Raw genomic sequence first — 22,002 nt, forward strand, 5'->3', positions numbered from 1 at the left:
ATTCACCTCATCTTGTTTCTAAATGCAGCCAATTTTGTAAGGAACACAGTTTTAACAAGGATATCTTTTCTATATCTCCGTGGTTTTCACACAAGGTAGTAGATAGTCAAGCAGCTAATTGCACCTTCAGCTTTTTAAATATGTTTTCCACTTCTTCCTTCTTCTGAAGAGGAAGTAGTTTGCCTACATCTGCAATGTTAATCATATTCTTTTGCTTCTTTGGCCTCTTTCCTACAGATCACATGCCCGGGAGAAAAATCTCCAGAATACAAGAAATATCTTTAAAATTAACAACAGAAAAGCAAATTTAAAGGCTTTAATCATGCAGATAAATCTCTAATTTTAGACATGTCAATGCATTTACTGTCAGTTTTAATCTCCTCCCTAGTTATCCTACCTTCTAATTAACAATTCTTCTTGTTTGTCTTAATGTGATTTTTTAGGATTGTCACTGTTGCTTGTCTGAAGTCAGAAGCCTTTTTGGACTGCTATAAATGGAACCCATTTCAAATCTTAAATTCATAATTTATTGTCATCAAAAACTATCAAAATTTAGTACAGCTACTTGGCTGCTCTTGTCACAGAGAGAACAAAGTGAGGGGAGGGAAAACAAATGATTTGAGGGAAGGAACACCTCTGCTATAGAAGCAGGATGAGAAAATTTGGGTTGTTTAGCCCGGAGAAGGGAAGGCTCCAGGATTTCTTATTGTGGCCTTCCAGTGCCTCATATGGCCGTGAGAGAGTTGGAGTGATCAAACAAGGGGAATGTGTTGTGGTTTGAAAGCAAACCGAGTGAGAGGCTCCAAGTCAGAAATATAATCTAATGAGAAGAAAAAAATTAAAATAAAATAAAATTTTAAAAAATTAAAAAAAAAAAAAACCACTGTCAGAGTCAGAATACAACCTGATCAGGGTGATGGAAGCAGTCCAGACAAGGTGGTCTTCCTGAAGCAGTGAACTCATAGGAAGGTCCGCTAGCTCCAGTCCTCTGGGAATCCAGTGGGTGAGGGCTGCTTCTACTGTCCCAAATCCCAGTTTATATCCAGGGGAGAATGCTTGGCTCCTCCCCATGGGCGGAGCATCTCACAGTGGGATGATGAGTCATGGAAGAGGGCCTTAATGGCCCATTAAAGAGAGATAACTCCTGGGGGGAGTTATCTATGCACAAGGCATTGATGGGCCATGAACTGAAGATGATTAAGATTAACATTTAAGGGGGATTAAGGTGAAGTTTAAGATTAACATCTTAAGCTACAACCCAGGACAGAATGGCTTTAGGAAAGAAGAGGGTTCGTTTCCATTAGATATTGGGAAGGAATCCTTTACTGTGATCGTGGTGAGGCACTGGCACAGGCTGGGACAGGAGAAACCCTGCAAGTGTTCAAGGCAAGGCTGGATGAGGCTTTGAGCCATCTGGTCTAGTGGAATGTGTCCTTGCCCCTGGCAGAGAGGGAAGGGCTGGAAATAGATGATATTTCGGGTCCCTTCCAACCCAGGGATTCCAGGATTCACTGAGCCTCTGACTGCTGAGATGATCAGTTGCTCTAGGTTCACTACACAACTGCAGCTGGTGCTGAGCCTTTACTTTGGTGTGAGTGTTTATCGTTTGGAAAAGGTACAGGACAGAATATCTGAGATGGAAAGAAGGCAGAAAACTCGAAGAGAGAAAAGAAAGAAGAGGTAAGAAGAGACAAGAGAGTAAAAGAGGCAAAGCAAAGAGGAAAGAGAGAAGAAGAGAGAGAGAGAGAGGTGGAGAGGAGAGAGAGCAGGACAAAGATGGCCAAGAGAGAAGGAGAGAGAACGAGAGGGGCAGGGGAGTGAGCAAAAGAGAGACAGGGAGATACCCAGACAAAGACAACACAAAACACACACGTACACACACACACACACACACACACAAAAAAAAAAAAAAAAAAAAAAAAAAAAGTAAATCACACCAAAAAAAGAGGGAACAAAAATATCTTTATCATTTCACAGAATTACTTATTTTCAGTTACGCTTCCTCAGATACACCTCTGTACAGTTTAGTCACTTGAGAGTAAAATTTTACAGCAGTTTCAGTACAGATCCATACAAGAGCACAGTGGGACAGGACAGAAGGGAATGGCTTCAAACTGGTAGAAGTTTGCAGAGAAGCTCTAATTCACCAAATGTGCTACTTCTACCTCAAAGAGGAGCACAATAAAATCTTGCAGGACTAGTGAGGACAAACTGGGGGGTGTTGGTGACAAGTGGGGGGTTCTTTTCTTTCTCTTCTGAAAAAGGGTGTGTGGCAGCCTAGGACCACGAGATATTGATGGAGAAGCACCGATGGGTGACATCCATCTAGCAGCAGTGTTTATCCCCTTGCCTGAGGCTGCAGGACCTGTTTCTATTTCTGTGTGAGCATGATATGAAATAAAAAATAAGTAAAATGAGGACAAAAGGGTTCTTTGGCAGCCCTGGCAGGTGGCACAGCCCCTGTGGGGTTTGGGATCCACATTCCCACGAGTGTCCCCAGCTGATGGGGTCACTGTGGCCACGCCAGCACGGAGCTGTGTTGTGCTGCTGGGACAGTTGCTTGGAAAAAGAAGAAAAGAAAAAAAAAATAAACAAACCAAGGAGGAAAAACTCACCCAGGCAGGCAGCAGCCAGCTCCAGCGTGGCTGAGGTTTCCAAGGCTACTGCAGCCACGCTGCCAGCGGGGACACAGCCGCTTGTGGGGTCATTTTGTACAATTTTTAGTTTTGGAGTTGGTAGAGCGGCTCGTGGCTCAGGTTGTGCATTGAGGAGGGTTGAAATTGCTGATAGGACTTCACTGTTTGGTTCAAGGCTTGCAGGTGCTGGGGTGGGCAATGCGAGCTTTCCTGAAGGGCTCGGAGGGATATTTCCAGCTGAAATCTGACACCACGACCATCGGGAGCCACAGAGGGGCCGACATCGTGCTGCAGGTAGGGCCGAGGCCGCTGAGCATCCTAACACAGGTGGAGGGAAGGGAAGAGGATGTGCTGGAGGCCTCCGTGCAAAGCCTGGAGGTACCAGTTTGTGCTGGGATGGATGACCAGGAAAGGGGCTTGGCAAAGCAGGGACGAAGCTGGGGCCACCTCCAGCAGCGTTCCCTGCCTGTCCCCTGCCCGCTCCCAGTCTGCAGGTGTAGCAGAGCGTCACGCAGCCCTCGAGTTCTCCGCCTCAGACAACAGCTTCATCCTGCAGGACTTCAACTCTCCCCACGGCACCTTTGTCAACAGCTGCCAGGTCCAAAACGCGGCCGTCAGGGTGAGGCCAGGGGATATCCTGAGCTTCGGCACCGCGGGAGCGTCCTTCCAGCTGGTGCTGGATGGGGCTGCCCAGGTACGGGGGGATGACCAGGGAAAAGTGACCAGGGAGAGGTGACCAGGGAGAGGTGACCAGGGAAGGGTGACCAGGGAGAGGTGACCAGGGAGAGGTGACCAGGGAAGGGTGACCAGGGAGAGGTGACCAGGGAGAGGTGACCAGGGAGAGGTGACCAGGGAAGGGTGACCAGGGAGAGGTGACCAGGGAAAGGTGACCAGGGAAAGGTGACCAGGGAAGGGTGACCAGGGAGAGATGACCAGGGAGATGATCAGGGAAGGGTGCCCAGGGAGCGGTGACCAGGGAGAGGTGACCAGGGAAAGGTGCACAGATAAGGGTGGGTAGATTCTGCTGCTCAGAGAGAGGTGCCCAGATAAGGGTGGATGCTATGGCCCGTGGAAGGATGCCCAGGCAAGGGTGGATGGGGATGTCCTGGGCAAGGTGCCCAGGGAAGGTGAGTGGGTAGGTGGGTGGGTGCTGGTGCCCAGGGAAGGCTCCAGAAGCAGAAACTCTCTCCCAGCTCGTCTGGGAGATCCTGAGGAAAGGTGCCATAGGTGGGTTTCAGGAAGATCCACAAACGCCAGAGGTTTATGTCCAAAAAGGAGACAGAGGAGTCCTTCATCTTTGTTCAAATAAAGGGAGAGAGTCCACTGGGGCACACACCAGTTTTCTGTCTCTCGTGGGGTTTCAGAGGACACAGCCTCTTTTTGTCCTAACTCCCAGCCACATGATGCCATGTTCCTTTCCCCACTGCTGAGGTACCTGGACAGTACATCCTTCCTGAACCACCTACCACAGATCCTCCCCTTGAACCTACTGTTTTACCCCAAAGTTCAGAAGTTCAGCCTTGTGCAGACCCTTGTCTATCTCAGGAACCCAACTGTGTGGGCTCTGCAACAAACCTGCTGCCCAAAGTCCATAGAGACATGAAGACCCATTTCAAAGATATTAACACCCATACCTTCACCCATCAAATTATTTGTAAAGACATCAGCACACATCTTTCCTGTCACGGGGGAGGAAGAATTGAAAAGCTGGAGCTCCCTCTGCTGAAGAAACTCAGACAGTTCGACAGGAAAATGGAAAAGCATGGGACAGAGATGCATTAGCAAAGATCTGGAAAATGTTCTTTTCCTCTGCGTTTTATGTTTCCTCCCAAGCCAGTTAATGAGAGAGAAGCTGGGTTTCCAATAAAACATAGAGGAACTGAGAATCGCCAGTAGTATTTTTATTATTTTGGCTCTTGAAGAATCCAGGATGCTGCCTAGGTAAAGCTAGATCCTGCTGGAGCAGTGAGCAGTTGAATTCCCAAAGGCAGGATGCTCACAGAACCAGATCTTCACAGCCTGAGCAGAGCCTGGCCATGGGGTGCCTTTTTTTTCTCTCTGTGATCCTCCTTTGAAGGAGCAGCTTTGAAGCCTGACCCTGCTGCCTGCGGGGAGGGAACCACCTCGGCTGTGAAGTGTCTGACAAGGGGAGGGATCACTCCTCTCGAGCCTTAGAGGAACTTGTACAGAGGAGCAGCGCCCGGCTGGGAATCGTGTCCTGCCGTGCCCAGACAGGGACACTGGAAGGATTTTGTGCAATCCTGCTGTGAGCCAGCGCTGTGGGGAGCAGCATGAGCAAAAGCAGCAGAGCTGGGATGTGCCCTGGGAGAAGAGAAGGTGCTGGACCAGCAGGGAGCCTGCACTGGGGTCTGGGGCTCTGTAACAGCCAGGCCTTGAAGGACCCACACCCAGGTCCAACCCCACGCTGACAGATGTTTAATGCAGCCCTTATAACTGAGACCTTGGTGGTGGTTTGTCCCCACTGTCCCGGAAAGCTCTGCTCATCAGGACAACAGCAGACAGTGTGCTAATTCCCAGTCTGACAGGCAGAGCTGATGGGAAGACAGGAGCACAATGAGAGGCTTTGGTTTCTCTGGGAGAAACAATGGGATGGGACCATGTGTGAGCCAGGAGAGCTGTGAAAGGAGTGCTGCTGGATTGTGCAAATGATGTGCAGAATTAGAGCAGTCAGATGGAGAGGGAAAAGCTCAAAAAGCAGAAAACCCCAATAATTTCCTTTTGTTTCAGCAGATTTCAATCATGCCCTGATTGAAATCTGCTAGTTGAATAATGGAAAAGGGAAAAAACTAAAATTGTGCTTCTGCTGGGATCTATGCCTGGGTTTTCCACAACACACTGCACATGAATCCAGAACTAAAATACTGCCTAAAATCTTGCAGATAACATGTTGTTTTCCAGATGTCCTGTCCACCCTTGAAACGTCGCACAGGGTGGAGTGGGCAGCTCCAGGTGGTTGCAGAGCCCAAAGCCCAGACTCCTGCATCTCCTCTGTGCCTGCCCTCGCTGCAGTGGCAGCTTCCCCCCGACTCCCTGGGCAGGGGGACCCCCAGAGCCCCCAGCCGTGCTCCCCACCTGGTGCTGCCCAGGCGACCTGCGAGTGCCCGGGACAGCAGCACGGCCAGTGTCACCTCTCTGCACAGCTTCAGCAGGACCTCTGCCATCAGGCCAGGTACTCCGTGGTGCCAGAACCAGCCATTTGTGTCCTGGTGTCCTCACAGAGCCACTCAGTGTTGAGCAGAGTTGATAGGAGCAGAAAAGTGATGAGTGTTGAACAACTGGGTGTGAGTCATTGTCCCCTGAAGCTGATCAAAATCCGTATGTGGTCCTGGGTGGGGTGTGGGTCAGAGAAGAAATGAGCTGTGACATCCCAAGGGGGATGCTGTTGCCCTTGCAGAGGGACATTTCCTCTTCCTTTTTCCTGGTGTGGGACCCAGGAGGGCCATGACCGACTTTATCTGCACCCCTGACTCCTGCACTTATTCCCAACTCCTGTGTGAAGTGGGGTTTTTTTCTCTGTAAAAGTGGCTGCCTCAAGTGAAGGCACTTTAAAACAGATTTGTGTCTGATGCACCTCTGAAAATCAAGTATGTGTTAGATCAGGGCAGAGGTGAGGGTTTGGGCGAGCAGCACAGCTGGAGAATGTGACATTTGCCATGAATGTTGTGGTCTGGTGCACAGTGCTGCGGTTTTCCTGCTGTGGGGTTGGGGTTTTTGAGCAGCCATAAGCAACACGAAGTCAGCAGTGAGGTGCCAAAGTGCAGGGTGGAGCAGCACCGTGCAGTCCCCAGTGCTGAACTGGAAAACTGCAGCAAGGCCAAAGGGAGGGACACACACAGCCAGGATAGCACAAACTGCTCTCTTCGGGAACAGCCAAAGGATCCCCATGCCCTAAGGGAGCTATTCCCATGTGGGAAGACAAAAAAGCCCAGCTTTCTGAGGGGCTGGGCAGTGCTGGAAAATAAGGGCAGCCTCTCTTTGCTGTATCTCTGCTGCTTTGAGGCTGTTTCCCAGAGGTGAATTAACTTTCTATTCTGTGCAGAGTGTTTTCTAAGTGTCTTGGTTTTTTGGTTTCTCTGCTGGTTGTGAAGTGAGCTCATGCCCTGAATAGTGGCCACTGCTTTGGAGTAGTTTTGGGACAAGGGAAAAGAATGCTGCAGGGAGCATCTCTGCTGCTTGCAACCACCTCTCATGCTGATAATTTACTTTCTTCCAGTCTCAGCCAGCTTCTCTTCTGGTGATGGTGTGGGGGGAGCCCCTTCCCTCAGCACTCACAGGGTGGATCTCCTGCAGGAGAAGGTAATGCTGGGGAGGGAGTGAGGAATGCCATCCCTGTCCTGGGCCTTGGCAGAGCAGGTGAATCCTGCCAAATGTCCCAGCAGGGTGTGGGGGCTGCCACCAAAGTGGGTGGATGGGGACAGTGGGTGGCTGGAGGCTGTGGGAAGCTGGGGGACAGCAGGTTCCTTTGCTGATTGCCAAGGGTTGGTACCCCTGGGCAGGGGGTCTGGAGTTTCTGTGGCTGCAGACTGACCAGTGGCACCTGACTCTACCAACAGGGTGAGAAGCTACTGGAGAAGGAAATGGGTCACCTTTCAGATTTGGAAACAGAGTTAAAGGGAAAGGATGTGGTGATAAGAGACCTACAGGAGGAGATTGCAACCATGGCAAAGAAACTGGCCCAGGCAGCAGTGAGGAATGAGGCTGACCTGACCCAGAAGCTGCTCTCCTTCAAGAGAGAGCTGGGAGCCCAAACAGAGGAGATCAAAGCCCTGAGGGAACAGGTACTGGAGGCTTTTGTAGGCACCAAGCAGGGAAAACACCTCTCAGGTACAGATGTGTTTGTGGTGTAACACCCAGGTTTGGCAGAAGTTTGTGTGTTGGAAATCAAGGGAGGCCCTTCCCTTCCCTTCCCTTCCCTTCCCTTCCCTTCCCTTCCCTTCCCTTCCCTTCCCTTCCCTTCCCTTCCCTTCCCTTCCCTTCCCTTCCCTTCCCTTCCCTTCCCTTCCCTTCCCTTCCCTTCCCTTCCCTTCCCTTCCCTTCCCTTCCCTTCCCTTCCCTTCCCTCTGGCATTAGGATTTCAGCAGGAACAGCCAGAACACATTTTAGGTGGGATTTGAAGATGCTAAAAAGCATTCCCACCAAAGCAGAAGTGCCAGATGATCATCTCTGAAGAGACTGTAACAGTCAGAGAAGGTTTTGGTGAGGAACACAGGTAAATCTGTGTTTTACAGATCAGTGACCTGCAGAAAGGCTCAAACCAGGTTTTCAGCCATTCCCTCCATGAAAGGGACCTGGAGATTGGGAAGCTGCGGAGAGAAAGTGAGAAGTTGAAGAGGGACCAGGCTTTGACTGCAGGTGCTGTATCCCAGGAGCTCTGGATCGGGGCATGAAGCAGTTTGGGACTGGCTCTGGATAAGGAACAAGCATTGGCCAAACTGTACAGGCAACAAATTATTCCTAATGGCTTGTAGAAGTCATCAAATCACAGAACGGTTTGGGTGGGAAGAGACCCTAAAGACCACCTCATTCCACCCTCTGCCACAGCCAGGGACACCTTCCACTATCCCAGGCTGCTCCAAGCCCCATCCAACCTGGCCTTGGACATTTCCAGGGATGGAGCAGCCACAGCTTCTCTGGGCACCCTGTGCCAGGCCCTCACCACCCTCACAGGGAGGATTTTCTTCTCAATAGCCTGTCAAAATGTTATGCCTCAGTGACCTCTGACCAGAGTTGTTTTCCTCAGGTTTGGTGAGCAACATGCAAAGGGAACTCCTGCAAAAGGAGCAGAAAATCCAGCAACTCCAGCAAGAGACTGAAAAACTGAATAAGGAAAATCGAGAGAAGGACAATCAGCTGGCTGTGGTTTCAGCTCAGGTTGGCAGCACTAATGAGAGGCTCAATAATTTATGACCCTCCCATCTGACATGGGGATTAAGGTGGGAAAGCAGGTGAGAAGGGTGGGAAAGCAGGTGAGAAGGGTTGTGCCTCTCTCTGGTGAGGACGGTAGCAGTTGTGTCACTGGGATATCGTGGTGATATCATGGTGATGGTCCCATGACCATGTCAAGGTGTGCCATAATGCCCATGGATCAGGATCTCCTTCCTCAGCTGGATCTCCCCCTTGCTCTGCATCAGGTTCCGTGTGCCCTGGACTCCTGTGAGCACTGCAGTTGTTTGTACACACAGAATATTCCTGCCAAGGTCCTGCCAAGGAGCCATGGAAACCCTGTCACTGTGCTGTGGGGTTCCCTGTGACCCAGCCTGGATTTGTCCTTAAAGGAAGTGGCTTGTCAGCAGGTTGTTCCTCTGCATGTGCAGCTCCTCAACTGGCAGGGCTGCACTGGGAGCATGATAAGGGCTGAGGCTGTGTTGGCTGCAATGTGCCAGGAGATCACAAGGATTGACTGGCAATCCTGGAATTGCTGAGGTTGGAAATGACCTGTAAGATCATTGAGTGCAGCCATTACCCCAGCACCACCCAGGCAACCACTAAACCATGTCCCCAAGTGTCTTTTAAATCCCTATAAGAATGGCAACTCAACCACTGCCCTGGGCAGTCTGTGCCAGTGTCCCATTCACAGGAGTGATGGTATCACTGCCCTGATGGTTCTTTTCCTTGGTTGCCATTCCTTCTAGTGCTCAACAGCTAAAGAAGAAACAAAGTGTGTATTTGGAGAGCAAGAACTAATCTCCTGCAGAAATGTAAGTCAAAAGTCACCTGGGGTAAGCAGTGCTGCAGGAGGACATCAGCTAGAGGATGATTAATTGGGCATTGTAAGTGAGTTGTTTGGAACTCAGCTCCTGAAAGGCACATAATGGGCATAAGATCTGGGGCAGTGTAAATTCTGTTGGGTCTGTAACGCTGGGTTACAGTGTGAAGGGGAGGTCGGGTGAGAGGGAGCTTGGGGAGGATGTGACCAGAAATCAGATTGAATTCCACTTGTAAGCTGATATAACCACAGTAAATACGGGTTGGAAGAGTATTCTGGGGTAAAAAAAGTGGGTTAGATGGGAAGAAAATCTCGCTGATCAGTGGAGGTCAACCAAGGGGTCTCACTCAGCTGTCCTGGTGAGACCCCTGCCCTCCTGGGCTCTTGCAGCGCATCGAGGAGCTGGAGCAGGACCTGCAGGTGCTGCAGAGAGAGATCCAGAAGCACGAGAGTGTCCAAAAGCAACTGGCTGAGAAAGCCAAGGTACGTCTTTGGCTGCAGGGGACACACAGAGGGCAGGTCCCATCATCCCAGAGAGGTGGGACGGGGACCAGCAGTCCCTGGGAGCACAAGCTGGATGGGCAGGGCATCCAACTGTCCTGAGCTGTACCACGGACCCTGATGGAAGAAGAAAAATAGATGGCTGAGTGCCCTGTGGGGTGTCAAGGATGTGGGTGTCAAGTTGTTGGGGATTACGTTTGTTCCTTTTTACTCTAAAGAATTTTTTCCCCCATAAGTTACCAAGGAGACCAAGTGTCATACTTAAAACTATTTAACAAAAACCAAAGGGGTGGTCAAAGCTCAGAGGGGGAGGTAACACGAGTTTTGGGGCAGGTAAAGGACAGCTTGAGGCAGTTTGGCACTCTGTTTTTTTTGACATTTGGGGAGAGAGAACGGCTGGGTTGGTGCTCCTGCTAGAAGAGTTCACTCTCTCTGGGGGAGTCCAGTCCTGGGAAATCTGCCATCATCTGCTCACCCTGGAATTCTGAGCTTCTCTGCTGCCCTGCGAGAGCTGGGCCAGCCCTGCCCCAGTCATGGTTCCATCAGCACTGCTCCTCTGCTACAGAGTGACCCTGCACACCCTGCGCCTGCTGGGACACCCTGCCCCTGTCCTGGACATCCTGTCCCTGTCCTGCTGGGACACCCTGCCCCTGTCCTGCTGGGACACCCTGCCCCTGTCCTGGACACCCTGCCCCTGCCCCTGCCCCTGCCCTGCCAGGACATTCTGCCATCCCAGCTACCAGCCCAGGACTTCTCCACTGTTTCCAGCTTAACCAAGACACAAGTCAGGGGTGGAGAAAAAGAAAAATAAATAGCAGAGTGCCCTGATGTGGTGTCAAGATGGACAATATCCCAAGGACCAAACCCAGACAAAAATTGCCGTGAACATCAATGCTGCAACCCCACTCCCTGCAACAGGATTGCTGTCTGCCTCCTGGTATTCCAAAGGCACATTTGGACTTGTCTGATGGGAACAGTGGCTGAAATACCCATGGCATGGTTTTGGATGTCACTCTGAAATGCCAAAGCTCTCGTTGCAGGTGGAGGAGGAGCTGAAGGCAGCCTGTTCCCAGCAGGCAGAGCAGCTGAGGGAGATGGGGCACAGGGAGCACCTGCTGTGCTCTGACCTGCAGAGAGCTGGGGAGCAGGTAGGGAATGGCAGGGATCACCACTGGGGCCATGGGCAACACAGGAATACAGCTTTCTGTGGGGAAGGATGTGCTGTGGAAACAGAAACCCAGAGTCCTGAGCACCAAAGCCTGGCACTGGACTTATCTTGTCATTGGGTGAAGTATAAAAGGCTTTATACTTTATACAGAATTTGTGTGGGCAGCATGGGCAATGGAGCAGTTTAATAGGATACAGAAATGGAATCTGTAATCTTAGTTGTGCTGTCCAGGAGCCACAGCAGTGGCTGGGTAATGCTGCTCTGGGCAGGGAAAGCTCTTGGAAGATAGCATCATACTATTAACTAGCTACTGACCATCAGTGATCAGCAGAGCAGCTATCAATGATTGGTGGTGTTTGTTTCCATGTGTTGATCCCTGCTGCAGCTGGAGTCCTTCAAGACCCGACTGATGCAAGTCTGTTCTCCATCAGCAGCTGGCAGCACAGGGAAATCTGTAACAGAGCAGCAGGTGAGTTTGGACATCAGCTGCTGCAGAACGGCCGTGGTGCCTGCTCCATGTGCAGTAGGGCTGCAGCATCCAGGTTTCTCCACATGAGGATTTGTGCTGTGGCTATCCCAGGGTAATGCCACTGCTCCATCATGTGAAGGGGAACACAGTCCTTTTTGTCTCCCAAAACTTGGAGGGAGTCAGTTTACAACAAGCCCAGGAGTCTGATGTGGCTGCCAGTTTGCAGCAAGTCTCAGCTGTTGCTCTCTGAGACCATCCCTGGCCCCACAACTGGAAAATAGTTGAGCCTTACCCTCCTCTTTCTTCACCCACTTTTGCCAGGTGATAGAGAAGGTCAGGCAGATCTCTGATGAGAACCAGCAAAGTCATGAGAGACAGAAGAGTCTGCAGAAGGAATTAAGCTCCAGGCTTGCAAAGGAGGAGGAGGTGTCTGCAGGCATCGAGGTGTTCAAGAACTCCCTGCAGAAGCTCCAGGTCAGCCCTTTAAATACTGAGGACCAAGTGGCAGCTAAGAGATAGTGACACAGGATGTTTTATTGACCTGGGGAAAGGTCAGAGTAAAGATACAAGCCTGAAACAAAGCATCATCCCTAAATGTTCATGTGATTGTTCCCAGGAGTTTGTCACAGATTCTCCATAAAGCCCATCCTGTTCCACCCCCTGCCATGGACAGAGGCACCTTCCACTGGACCAGGTTGCTCCAAGCCCCATCCAACCTGGCCTGAGATGTTCAGAAATGTTGTGTCATTTGCCAGTCCCTGAAGGCCACTGACAGTGGAGACTGGCTTGTTCCAGCCTGGTTCCATTTGTTCCAGGCTTGCCTGAGGAGCCCCTGCAGCAGTGCCAGCCTGCGAGGGGAGCTTGGGCAGCTGGAGGTGTTGTGCCTGCATCCCTCTGTCTCAGCCATCAGGACAGCAGTGGTGGACATGGCACGTGGTCCCCTGGCCTGGCTGGAGGGAGCAGAGCAGCTCCTGGACAGTGCAGGGATGGATCTGCACACCTCTGGCAAAGGTCTGTGTCCTGATGGGCATCCCTGGGAATGTGGGATGTCCTGGCAAGCCAAATGTAGAGGAGAAAGTCCAGCATGAGCTGCTCCTTGGGGATAAAATCACAGAATGGTGGAAATTTTAAGGCTGAAAAATACCTCCAAGGTCACTGAGCCCAACCATTAAGCCAGCCACTGTTTCCAAGTGCCACAGCCTCACACTTTTTGAACACTTCCAGGGATGGTGGCCTATTCCAATCCTCTTCACGGAGAGATTTTCCCAGATATCCATAACAGGGTGTGTGAGCACCCCACACAGTGAGGCTCCATTGACTTTTGCAGGGCTCTTGGCATCTCTCAGGAGCTTCTCGGAAAAGAGTCAGGAGATGGCACAGAGGAATCAGATGTTGCAGGTACAGAAATACTTATGCACATAAACTAGATAGATTTGGAGTCTTTCTATGGGTAAATATGATGGCAGTCCCAAGCAAGCCAGTGTGGCACCTGGACTGAGGATGTGCAGTAGCTGAGATCCCTGAATCTACAGGAAATGTAAGGGAGACAGAGCCCACTGTCAGTGTGTCCATATCCCTAATGCAGCAAGGATAGAGAGGAGATCTCTTTTGTGATTTTTTTGTGAGTGAATGTGCACAGAAGGGTTTTTTCCTTGCCCTGCTGCTGACACACTTCCTTTAGTACTTCCATGTCTCCCTGTAGGAGCAATTAGAGAAGCTCCAGGAGCTGCAGGCAGAGCTGCTGCAGGAGCACACAAAGGAGCTGGAAGCAAAACATGAGCAAGACTTACAGATAAAAATCCAGCAAATTATCCTGGAAAAGGACAAGGAGAGCAAAGAGGTACAGTGACATGGTTGATATTTCAGAAAAAAAAAATGTTATGCAGGAAAAATGAATGTCTGTTAGAGTTTCCTGGTGTTCAGTTTTCTATGGATTCAGGCAAGGAGCAGCCAAGCAACTCCTACCCAGTCTCTCAGCCATACTCTTCCCCAGGTGTTTCCATCCTCTCTTTTACTGATTTACCTCGTGTCCTGCCAAGCTTTTCTCCCATCTCCTGCCCCTGCTCCAGAGACCCTTCCTGCTGCTTTCCTCCTTGGAGGTGAGGTCTTTTTATCCCAAAGTGAATCTGATGGCTGTTGATTCACAGATTCTGGAAAGTGCTGTCACTGAGGAGAAGGACAAGTGCAAGAAGTCTGTGGAGGAAGAACAGAAGAAGGTCCAAGAGTTGGAAAGCCACCTAAGAAGCCTGGCTGAGGTGAGCATGGGAGGTGAAGCAGAACAGCTCACCTGGAATGAAGAAAAGGGAAAGTGTGCTGTAGTATGGTGCTCCAGGGGCTGAAATCAGTGGACAGAGGGGTTCCCCCTCCCCACATAGACAGAGAGGAGCTCTGCAGAAAGAAAGGTGAATTCCTGGCTAACCAAATTACTGCTAATTTCCTCTGGTAGGCAATGGCAAAAAAGGCAGAGGAGCAGGAGCTGACAGAGGGAAAACTGAGAGAAGCTTTGCACGAGCTGAAGAAAATCACTGCACAAGAGGTACATGCACTGACCCGTGCAGGTGGAGGATGCAGTGCTGGAGAAGGCTTCCCCCATCCCTGAAATCCATCCCCCATCCCTGAAATCCTTCCCTCCATTCTTGTGACCGCCATCCAAGAGAGATGATGCCCATGGTGATCCCGAAAGAAACTCCCAACGCTTCCAACTGAGCTCTCACCTCTTGTTCCCCAGGTGGTGTTACAGCAGCAGCTGCTGCAGCAGGACCAACAGCTCAGGGCTGTCCAGGAGGAAAATGAGTTACAGAGGCAGAAACTGCAAGAAGAAGTAGCAGGATACAGGGAGCAAAGCAAGCAGCATTCCCTGACCATCTTGGCTTTAGAGGACAGGCTGCTAGAGGCCACTCAGCAGCAGAAGGTGCTGGAGGAGGAAAAGGCAGCACTTGTGGAGCAAATGGAAGGTAGGTAAAGGTTGTATGAGATGCATCTGTACCAGGAACTGGCTGGGTTAATGTGAAATATGTGTGGAGATGGAACAGTGAATTTGCTGTTATAGAAAACATTGGGAGGATGTTGGATGAAGATTATTCCAGCTTCAGGACAAGCTCTGTGAGACCCTTCAGAAGCTGTTTCATTGGAAGTTTTGGAGAACAGGCAGGGCTTTGCCACTGGAGAAGGGCTCTTTGCCCTCTAAAGTGACAAGACTGGTGTGCTTTGGGCTGTTCTGAGACAGAAGCAATCCCAAGCAAGGCTGGATGTCAAGAATTGTCCAGTTGGCCTTGCAGCTGGGCTCTCAGGGCCCTGGGTTTCCCAGAGAGACAATCCTCAGCCCTTAGAGCTGCCACATGAAGGAAATGATTTGTGTAGCAGAGGCAACAAGCATGTAAGTGTTACAAAGAAATAATTGGCCTTTTTTGCTTGTGTTCTGTAGGACTTCAGTGTGATGCCCACAGGTCAGCATCGAGAGCTTGGCTGGAGATTTGTCCTGCCATGGAGTCTCATGTTTGCCTGGGGTGAGCAGCACTCACTGATGGTGATCAGAGAAGCTTGGAGAAGGGCAGGGACAATTTGGGAGAGCCTAAGGCAGTCCAACACCACTTATCCCAAGATCTTTTTAGTCTGGGATAGGACTTGAGTCCCTTTGCTAGGCTGAAATGATCCTAAGGGCAGAGAGCATCAAAGTGATGCCAAAAGGCATGTGAGGATCTGCCAACCCATCTGGGTGGCTCCAGGTAAGAGCAAGTGGTGGGGCCACAGCACAGGGTGACCCCAGGGGACCAAAAGTAATGTGTGTATTAACAGGAATGCAGCACAGGAAGGTGGGCACAGGCTCCCTGCCATGAGGTGTCCCAGTGGCTCTGAGATTTGAACTGGTCTTTCCCAGGAAACTGCAGGAGGAGCTGGCAGTGGCACAGGGCCTGCTCCTGGAGAAGAAGGCAGTCATCAGCAGGCTCAGCAGGGAGCTGTCAGAAACCAGAGCCAGGATGTCAGACATGAGAGGTGGGTGATGTGCACCGTGTGGCTGCCATTGTCCCCATCCTCCTCCACGCAGTGATGGTGCAGTGGGCACACACAGATCACAGGAAACTGATGTCACCACTCTGAGGAAATACTTTGTCCTGCCAGGGGCAGAGCAGGCAGTCTGTTCCCTTTGGGAAGGTGATTTCTCCCCATCCTTGGCTAAGTAATAGTCAAGGATGAGCAAGTGACTGTGAGAGAGCAGAGTAATCAGGGGAGAGCAGGTAGACAAAACTGAGCTCAAAATCACACTGGTGAGCTTCTTGGAGCTGAAGATGTTCCAAGCAATGGACTGGGAAAGCCTTGCCTGGGATTCCTCCATGGGCTGGTCTGTGAACATGGGGACAGAGCCCATGAGGATTGTGTGGAGTCAAAAGGTGCAAGTCAGAAAATGCTGGTGACCTGTCCTCCTTCAATCTGAAGGGAAATTGCCACAGCAAGAAATTTGCCCTGGTTTATACCTCCACAAAGAGACTGGGATTTAGTAAACCAGGATGTCCTGTTGGCACGGCCGAGGGTCTGAGGGCAGCTGTTAGGAACAGGGAAGGGCTTTGCAGGGATGAGCCCCACTGCTGCTTCCATGAGGGTGCACCAGCTGCAGATCCCCCAGGACTGGTGATGAGTCAGCCAGCATCCCACGAGGCTGTTCTGTGCTTAGGGGAGCTGAGTGAAGAGCAGAAGGTGGAGCTGGAGCACAGCCAGAGGCAGCTGAAACACCGGGAGCGGGAAGTGAACCAGCTCAGGGAGAAGCTATCTGAGATGTCCAGCCTCATGGAGGAGAAGGATCGAGCCCTGAAAGCAGCAGCTGAAGAGTTAAGGTACATCCTGACATAACCCAAGGCTTCACAGATGCCACTTTGTGTGTCCCCAGCAGCTGATGGTGTTAAGGGTTCTCCCCAAAGCATAAGGCACGTGTGAGAGTATCAGGATGGAGCTCAGCTCTGAATACATGACACAGGAACCAAAATGGGGGTTTAGGGGAGCTCATGCCAGTAGATGTGTAACTCAGGCACTTGTATCTAAGCAAATGTTCCCACCCACACCATGACAGTCATCAGTGGGTGCCCAGGGGGCTGCTCTCCACAAGCTGTTTGGGTCACCTTCATCCATCCTGGGTCCCACAACACCTTGTCTCTCCACACAGCCAAGCCCAAACGCCCTGCCGAGTGCTGAGGGATGCTTCCCAACAAACACTGGAGAACCCAGAGGATGCTCCCAGGACACCAGTGCAGGTGGGTGAAGACTCCCAGAGGGTGAATCCTCATGGAGAGCACCGAGGTGTGGGTTTGCCAAGAGCGCTGAAGGCACAGGGTGTTTCACAGGGAGAGCCAAGCCTGGAGCTGCTCCCCGCTGCCCCGAGGGTGGGATGGCCAGGCACCCCTCCTGAGCCTGTGCTGCCCCTGATCCGGGGAGCCTTCAGCCCCCACCAGGCTGCTGCTGGTTAATGAGCTGGTGTTTACACAGCGCTTCGGAACCTCCAAGTGCTGTGCCTGCTAATGGCTGCGTTAATTGCCAATTAGAGGGAACAGCAACATGCAAGCTTTCCTTCCTTTTCCCGACTTGCCAAGCTGTGGATGCTGGCTGTGCAGGTAATGCAGAACCAGTTTCTAGGGTTGTACATGCACAAGCAGGGGCAGCTTGTTGCACAGGACAGGGAGAAACGCTCTGCGTTCTCCTGTGCCAAATCCCTATTTGATTTCGCCGAGGCTGGAAAAGGGAAGAACTGGCAGGTGGTGGCAGCAGCAGATGGAGGGACTGCAGGAATTGTACATTCTGTACAGCAGTGGTGGCAGCCAGCAGCGTGGCAGCGAGGGGCTGGCTGCGGGGGCCAGGCATGACTCACAGCCAGCTGATGAGCGGGCGGGAGGTACTGCCCGTGCTGTTCCACACTGTGATGGGGAGAGGAGTACTGCCCGTGCTGTTCCACACTCTGATGGGGAGAGGAGTACTGCCCGTGCTGTTCCACACTCTGATGGGGAGAGGAGTACCGCCCGTGCTGTTCCACACTCTGATGGGGAGAGGAAGATCCCAGTGCTGCGGGTGCCATTTAGGAGTGGGATGGGCAGAGACATGCTGTTGGAACCCTGGAGGCTGAAAATTTCAGCCTTTCTGTGCTAAAAGGTGCTGACCCTCAAGCAAACACCATGTTTGAGTTGAGGCCTTGGAGCAGGCTCCTGAGATTGAGTGATGGCGCTGGGGCTGTGGGTGTGTGGTTTGAATAGGATTGTGTGATCTCACTGGGTGAAAAACTTGGATTTGGGATTTTAGCATATAGTAATGTATAGGGCAAGATGGAGGACTTTGGGCATTGTCTGAGTCCTTCTTCTTCACCTTCTTCTTCTCTCTTCTTCATAGGTTTGGGTGGTTTTCTGTAATTGGGTGAAAAAGGTCCCCATTGCAGGCCTTGGGTGGTCATTATTGGGTCAGAAATAGAAATAATATAGGTGTCATCTCATTATTGGGTAATTATAACTTAAATAACATTGGAAGGAGTTAGAGGTGTTCCATTTTATCTCATTTACCTCATTTCTCTAACTTGCTAGTTAGAGCTCACGGGCTCATGAGTCTGTAAATAGGTAAGAAATAAGGAATAATAACAACCATCCAAGTCCAAACACAAACTGTGACTCTCATGTATTAATCCCAACCTTGAGGGAGAAAAAGAAGCCAGAACCGTCACAGTGTGGGGTGACAGCAGCCAGAGTGGAGCTGGGGGTCTGCAGCCATCATTAGCTGTGCACAGCCCTTGCCCCATCACAGGTTTTTGGATGTTTGTCATAATGCAGGGATCTGGGTGGGGCAGTGCATATGTAGAGAGTAATGTCCAAGTTTGTGTAGGGACACAAACTCTGAAGTGCATTGGTGTTTGTGTGTAGACAGCAAATACTCTGTGGTGGTGCAAAGGACAAGGGGAAAATGTAATGAATGGCTGTTCAGAGCTGTGCACCAGCCCTCTCCTGGCTCTCTGACCATGGCACAGCAGAGCAGGAAAGAGATCTCTGACAAGTCTCTTATACCCCCCAAATCCATGGAGATGTTTCCCAGGCTTCATGCCAAGTGCCCAGTGTCTGGCTGTAAGGCTGTGCTGTGCCAGATGCAGTCTGAGCAAGAACCTGTCTTCTTCCAGGAGCCACCCTCAGACTTGGCTGAGCTTGGTGCAAAATGCCGAGGCCTCAGGCACGAGGAAACAATCCAGCGCCAAAAAGAAGGTTTGGCCGAGCTCCGGGAGAGAGTAAAGATGCTGGAGAAGAGACAGTGCTCAGGTGAGCAGGGCTCTCCTAGAATATGGAATGGTTTGGGTTGGAAAAGACTTTAAAGACCATATTGTTCCACCTCCTGTTATGGGACACCTGCCACTGTCCCAGGTAGCTCCAAGCCCCCCATCCAGCCTGGCCTTGGGCACTTCCAGGCATGAAGCAGCCACAGCTTCTCTGGGCAACTTGTGCCAGGGCCTCTCCACCCATACAGTGAGGCTGGGGAAGCTGGACAGCCTCGAAGTTGTGCAGAGAGAACAATTTGGTATCTTCTTGTTTGCCTCCAGGTGCTGTGAAGAGCAATTCTGAGCCACTGATGGTCTGGATGAAAGACTTTGCAGAGAAAATAGTCCAGCAAAGGGGTCTTGAGCTGGAACCTGTGTTGGGAGAAAAACTGAAGGCTGACAAGATGGGGAGGCAGTGTGTGGTTTGTAATGCCTGTGACTTTGTTTGGAAAGTTCACCCAGGGGAAGGGAGAAATAGGTTTTGAGAGATGCTACACAAGAAGTCAGGGTGGGAGATGCAGCCTGATGGATGGCAGGCAGTGCTCCTGCAGAGGTGGCAGCTCCTGCAGGACCTGCACATTGCCTGGTGCAATGCATGACCAGAGATGTCATGGGCTGAGTGGGGTGGGAGGTTTGTGACCACTGCAATATTGGGGTGGTTTCCCATGAGGTGAAAGGGAGGCTCAAAGGCCACTTGACCAAAAACCAGGCCCAGAGTGGGACTCCATGGGCGTTTCCCTGTCCCTGCAGGTTCCTGACCATGTTCCTCATGGGGGCTCATTCAGGATCACCAACAGCACAGTGAACTTGGAAATGGCTGAGGCAGCAGACTTGGGTGAGAAGATGGTACGTCAGGCATAGATGTGGTAAATCATGTGTGTAGAGTGTGTGTACATGCCCAGTGTGTGCAGAGATTAGGTGTTTCTTGAACACATTCCAGAGGTATGTCACACCAGGATGCTGCAGGAATCTTGAAGATGAACTGCTCTATGGTCCAGTTAAAGACATCCCTGTCCATGGCAAGGGGGGTTGGTTTGATGACCTTTAAATTTCCATTCCAAACTAAACTATTCTATTGCCCAGAGCACACTGTGTGTCTGCCAGGACATCCTGGGACCCCAAAACATGCCATGGTGCATCAGAGAGGCTGGGGAGCAATGGAGGGGGAGCTGCCATGGGTGGCACAGCTGGTGGGTTGGGCAAGGGGGTCTCTTCCCTACAAAAAAGGCAGGGAAACACCCATCAGGGAAAACAATCATCTTAAAAAAGGAAGCAATCCAACCCAGTAGGCTGTACAGCTGGGAATGGAATGCCAACCTACTTTTCCTTGGGACAGTGTCATCTCCTCAGGAGAGCAGACAGAAAGCAGATGGCTGAGCAGCGTGATGGAATGTAGCAGACCTGGTAAATAATGCATTCCCTCTTCTTCCCACAGTACCTTGATGTAATCGGTGCTCTGGGAAGCCTGGTGGAGATGAAGGAGCTGTCAGGAATGCAGCCTCTGCAGCATCTTCCTCAGGAAAGAAGGGCAGAAGTGGGACGGCAGAGAAAAAAGGCCCTGGAGCTGTTGTACAAAAAGATCAGGAACCTCCAGGTTCACCTGGAAAGGAAAGAAAAAATGCTGAAAGATTATGAGGGAAGTGTGGAGCAGCTCAGGTATGGAAAGTCAAGGTTCTGAACAAGACCTGGTCCTTGGATGCCAAGTGACAGGGAGCTTGGGGGAAGGAGTGATGTGACACTGCTGAGTCCTGGGTCTATGTGGGACCAGTCTGTGTCCAGGGCAAAAGCCAAATGTCAAGAGGAGTGGGGAAAGGTCCTTCCAGTTTTCTCCAATGGTACCTTCTGCAGCCTCATGTGGTAGAGCAGTGTCAGAGCCAGGAAAGCCTTGACAGGTTCCCTTGTCCCATGTGGCTGGACAAGAGAACAGCAGCAGCATTGGCTGGGGCAGAAGGATGGTGTCAGCAGGTCCAAGGAAGGTGTAGGAGAGCACAGCTGAGAGTCAGGGGGCTGAAAAGAGCAAGAGACCGACAGAATCCCCCCTCCTGTTTGGCACAGGCAGAGCCAAGCCTCCCTGCGAAGGTGCCAGGAGGCTATTTCCAGCCTGGAAGATGAAGCCCACAGGGAGGCTGAAGAGAAGGCTCTGCTGCGAGAGGCTCTGGAGAGGATGCAGCTCCAGCTGGACCAGGAGAAGAGGCTGCGGCAAGTGGCCAAACGGCACAAGGTGAGAGGGCAACAGCCAACTCCTGCTCTTTGTCCAACAGCCAGCTCCAGCTGTTGGGAACCATCCACAGAGTGGTCAGTCAGACCATCCCAGGAGGCTGGGAGGTTCTGGGCCCCCAGTGCTCAGCTCAGCATCGTGGCAGCATCCCTTGAAATTGGAGGAGGTGCAGACCCCTGTAGCCATGGGTTTGTACCATGTATGAGGGCGAGGGAGAAGAGCAGGTCATGCTGAGCTCTCATGGGCAATGCTGTGTCTTGTCTCTGTTCTGCAGCCTGGAGCCACAAAGCCTCTCTGCCTGGGCAAGCCAAAGGCCAAGCAGCGCGTGGCGAATGCTGTCAAATCAGGAAGCTCAAAGGAGCACCACGGGGACCTTCACTAGGTGTGGTCTGCAGTAGGAACAGGACATCACTATGGACTCTGTGACAGTGGAGGTGGCCTGAGGTGTGGGTGCATTTTGAGGCACTCTGGTTTGTATCCCATAGCTCCTGGGCGCACTGGTGTAAAATGTACAATGTAGGACCTCATTTTCCCACAGAGTGTTGGGATTTATGGCAGTGGAAAAGGTGGGGAGGATGTAGTCCAGTGTGCACGTGTGTGTATATTTACATGTGTAAATACAGCCCAGTTGTGTGTGAAGTCAGTTGTGAGTTGTGTGTCCTGTCCTTGCTGAAGTGGCCTCAAGCACATGAAGCCAACACGGCTTGAAATATCCCTTGCAACTCCTGTGTCCTCTAGTCTCCATCGTGTCACAGGGAAACTGGAACATAAGGCACAATGTAGTACAGAATTCTGGAATTCCTGCAATACCCCAGGAATGCTGGACCTGCCACCTGGGAAGGGGGAAGAGGACCTATATCAGCAACACCAGTACAGCAGCAGCATGAGGACAAGCCGGGGAGATGAGAGTGATGTGCTGGTGGGGTGATGGCCCAGACTCACTTACTGATTCCTGTCATTAGTGAGGAGAGCAGACCCTGGATTTTGGGGAGCAGCAGTGTTTTGGGGACAGG

The 22,002-nt window shown here is 51.3% G+C and overlaps 1 protein-coding gene across 1 annotated transcript; it reads left to right on the plus strand.

The window, feature by feature from the left end:
* Positions 1-2,834: 2,834 nt before the first annotated feature.
* FHAD1 (forkhead associated phosphopeptide binding domain 1) lies at positions 2,835-21,387 on the plus strand. The gene is made up of 31 exons (XM_066334171.1): positions 2,835-2,930; positions 3,124-3,330; positions 5,556-5,826; positions 6,871-6,953; positions 7,008-7,010; positions 7,211-7,435; positions 7,886-8,009; positions 8,398-8,528; positions 9,290-9,355; positions 9,754-9,846; positions 10,905-11,012; positions 11,418-11,501; positions 11,823-11,975; positions 12,317-12,512; positions 12,829-12,899; positions 13,204-13,341; positions 13,649-13,756; positions 13,948-14,037; positions 14,230-14,455; positions 14,926-15,007; positions 15,379-15,494; positions 16,171-16,330; positions 16,657-16,765; positions 17,081-17,101; positions 18,640-18,775; positions 19,054-19,190; positions 19,522-19,617; positions 20,207-20,427; positions 20,551-20,625; positions 20,827-20,992; positions 21,264-21,387. Exons 1-31 carry the CDS (start codon positions 2,835-2,837, stop codon positions 21,369-21,371), a joined length of 3,900 nt encoding a protein of 1,299 aa, XP_066190268.1. The 3' UTR covers positions 21,372-21,387.
* The last annotated feature ends 615 nt before the right edge of the window (positions 21,388-22,002 follow it).

This window comes from Sylvia atricapilla, chromosome 22 (assembly GCF_009819655.1).
Source record: "Sylvia atricapilla isolate bSylAtr1 chromosome 22, bSylAtr1.pri, whole genome shotgun sequence".
NCBI classification, from domain to species: domain Eukaryota; kingdom Metazoa; phylum Chordata; class Aves; order Passeriformes; family Sylviidae; genus Sylvia; species Sylvia atricapilla.

Coding starts and splice junctions, on each gene's coding strand:
- FHAD1 (XM_066334171.1), top strand. CDS start 2,835: ATGCGAGCTTTCCTGAAGGGCTCGGAGGGATATTTCCAGCTGAAATCT. Junction 3,331..5,555: donor TGCTGGATGGGGCTGCCCAG/GTACGGGGGGAT, acceptor GTTGTTTTCCAG/ATGTCCTGTCCACCCTTGAA. Junction 11,502..11,822: donor AATCTGTAACAGAGCAGCAG/GTGAGTTTGGAC, acceptor CACTTTTGCCAG/GTGATAGAGAAGGTCAGGCA.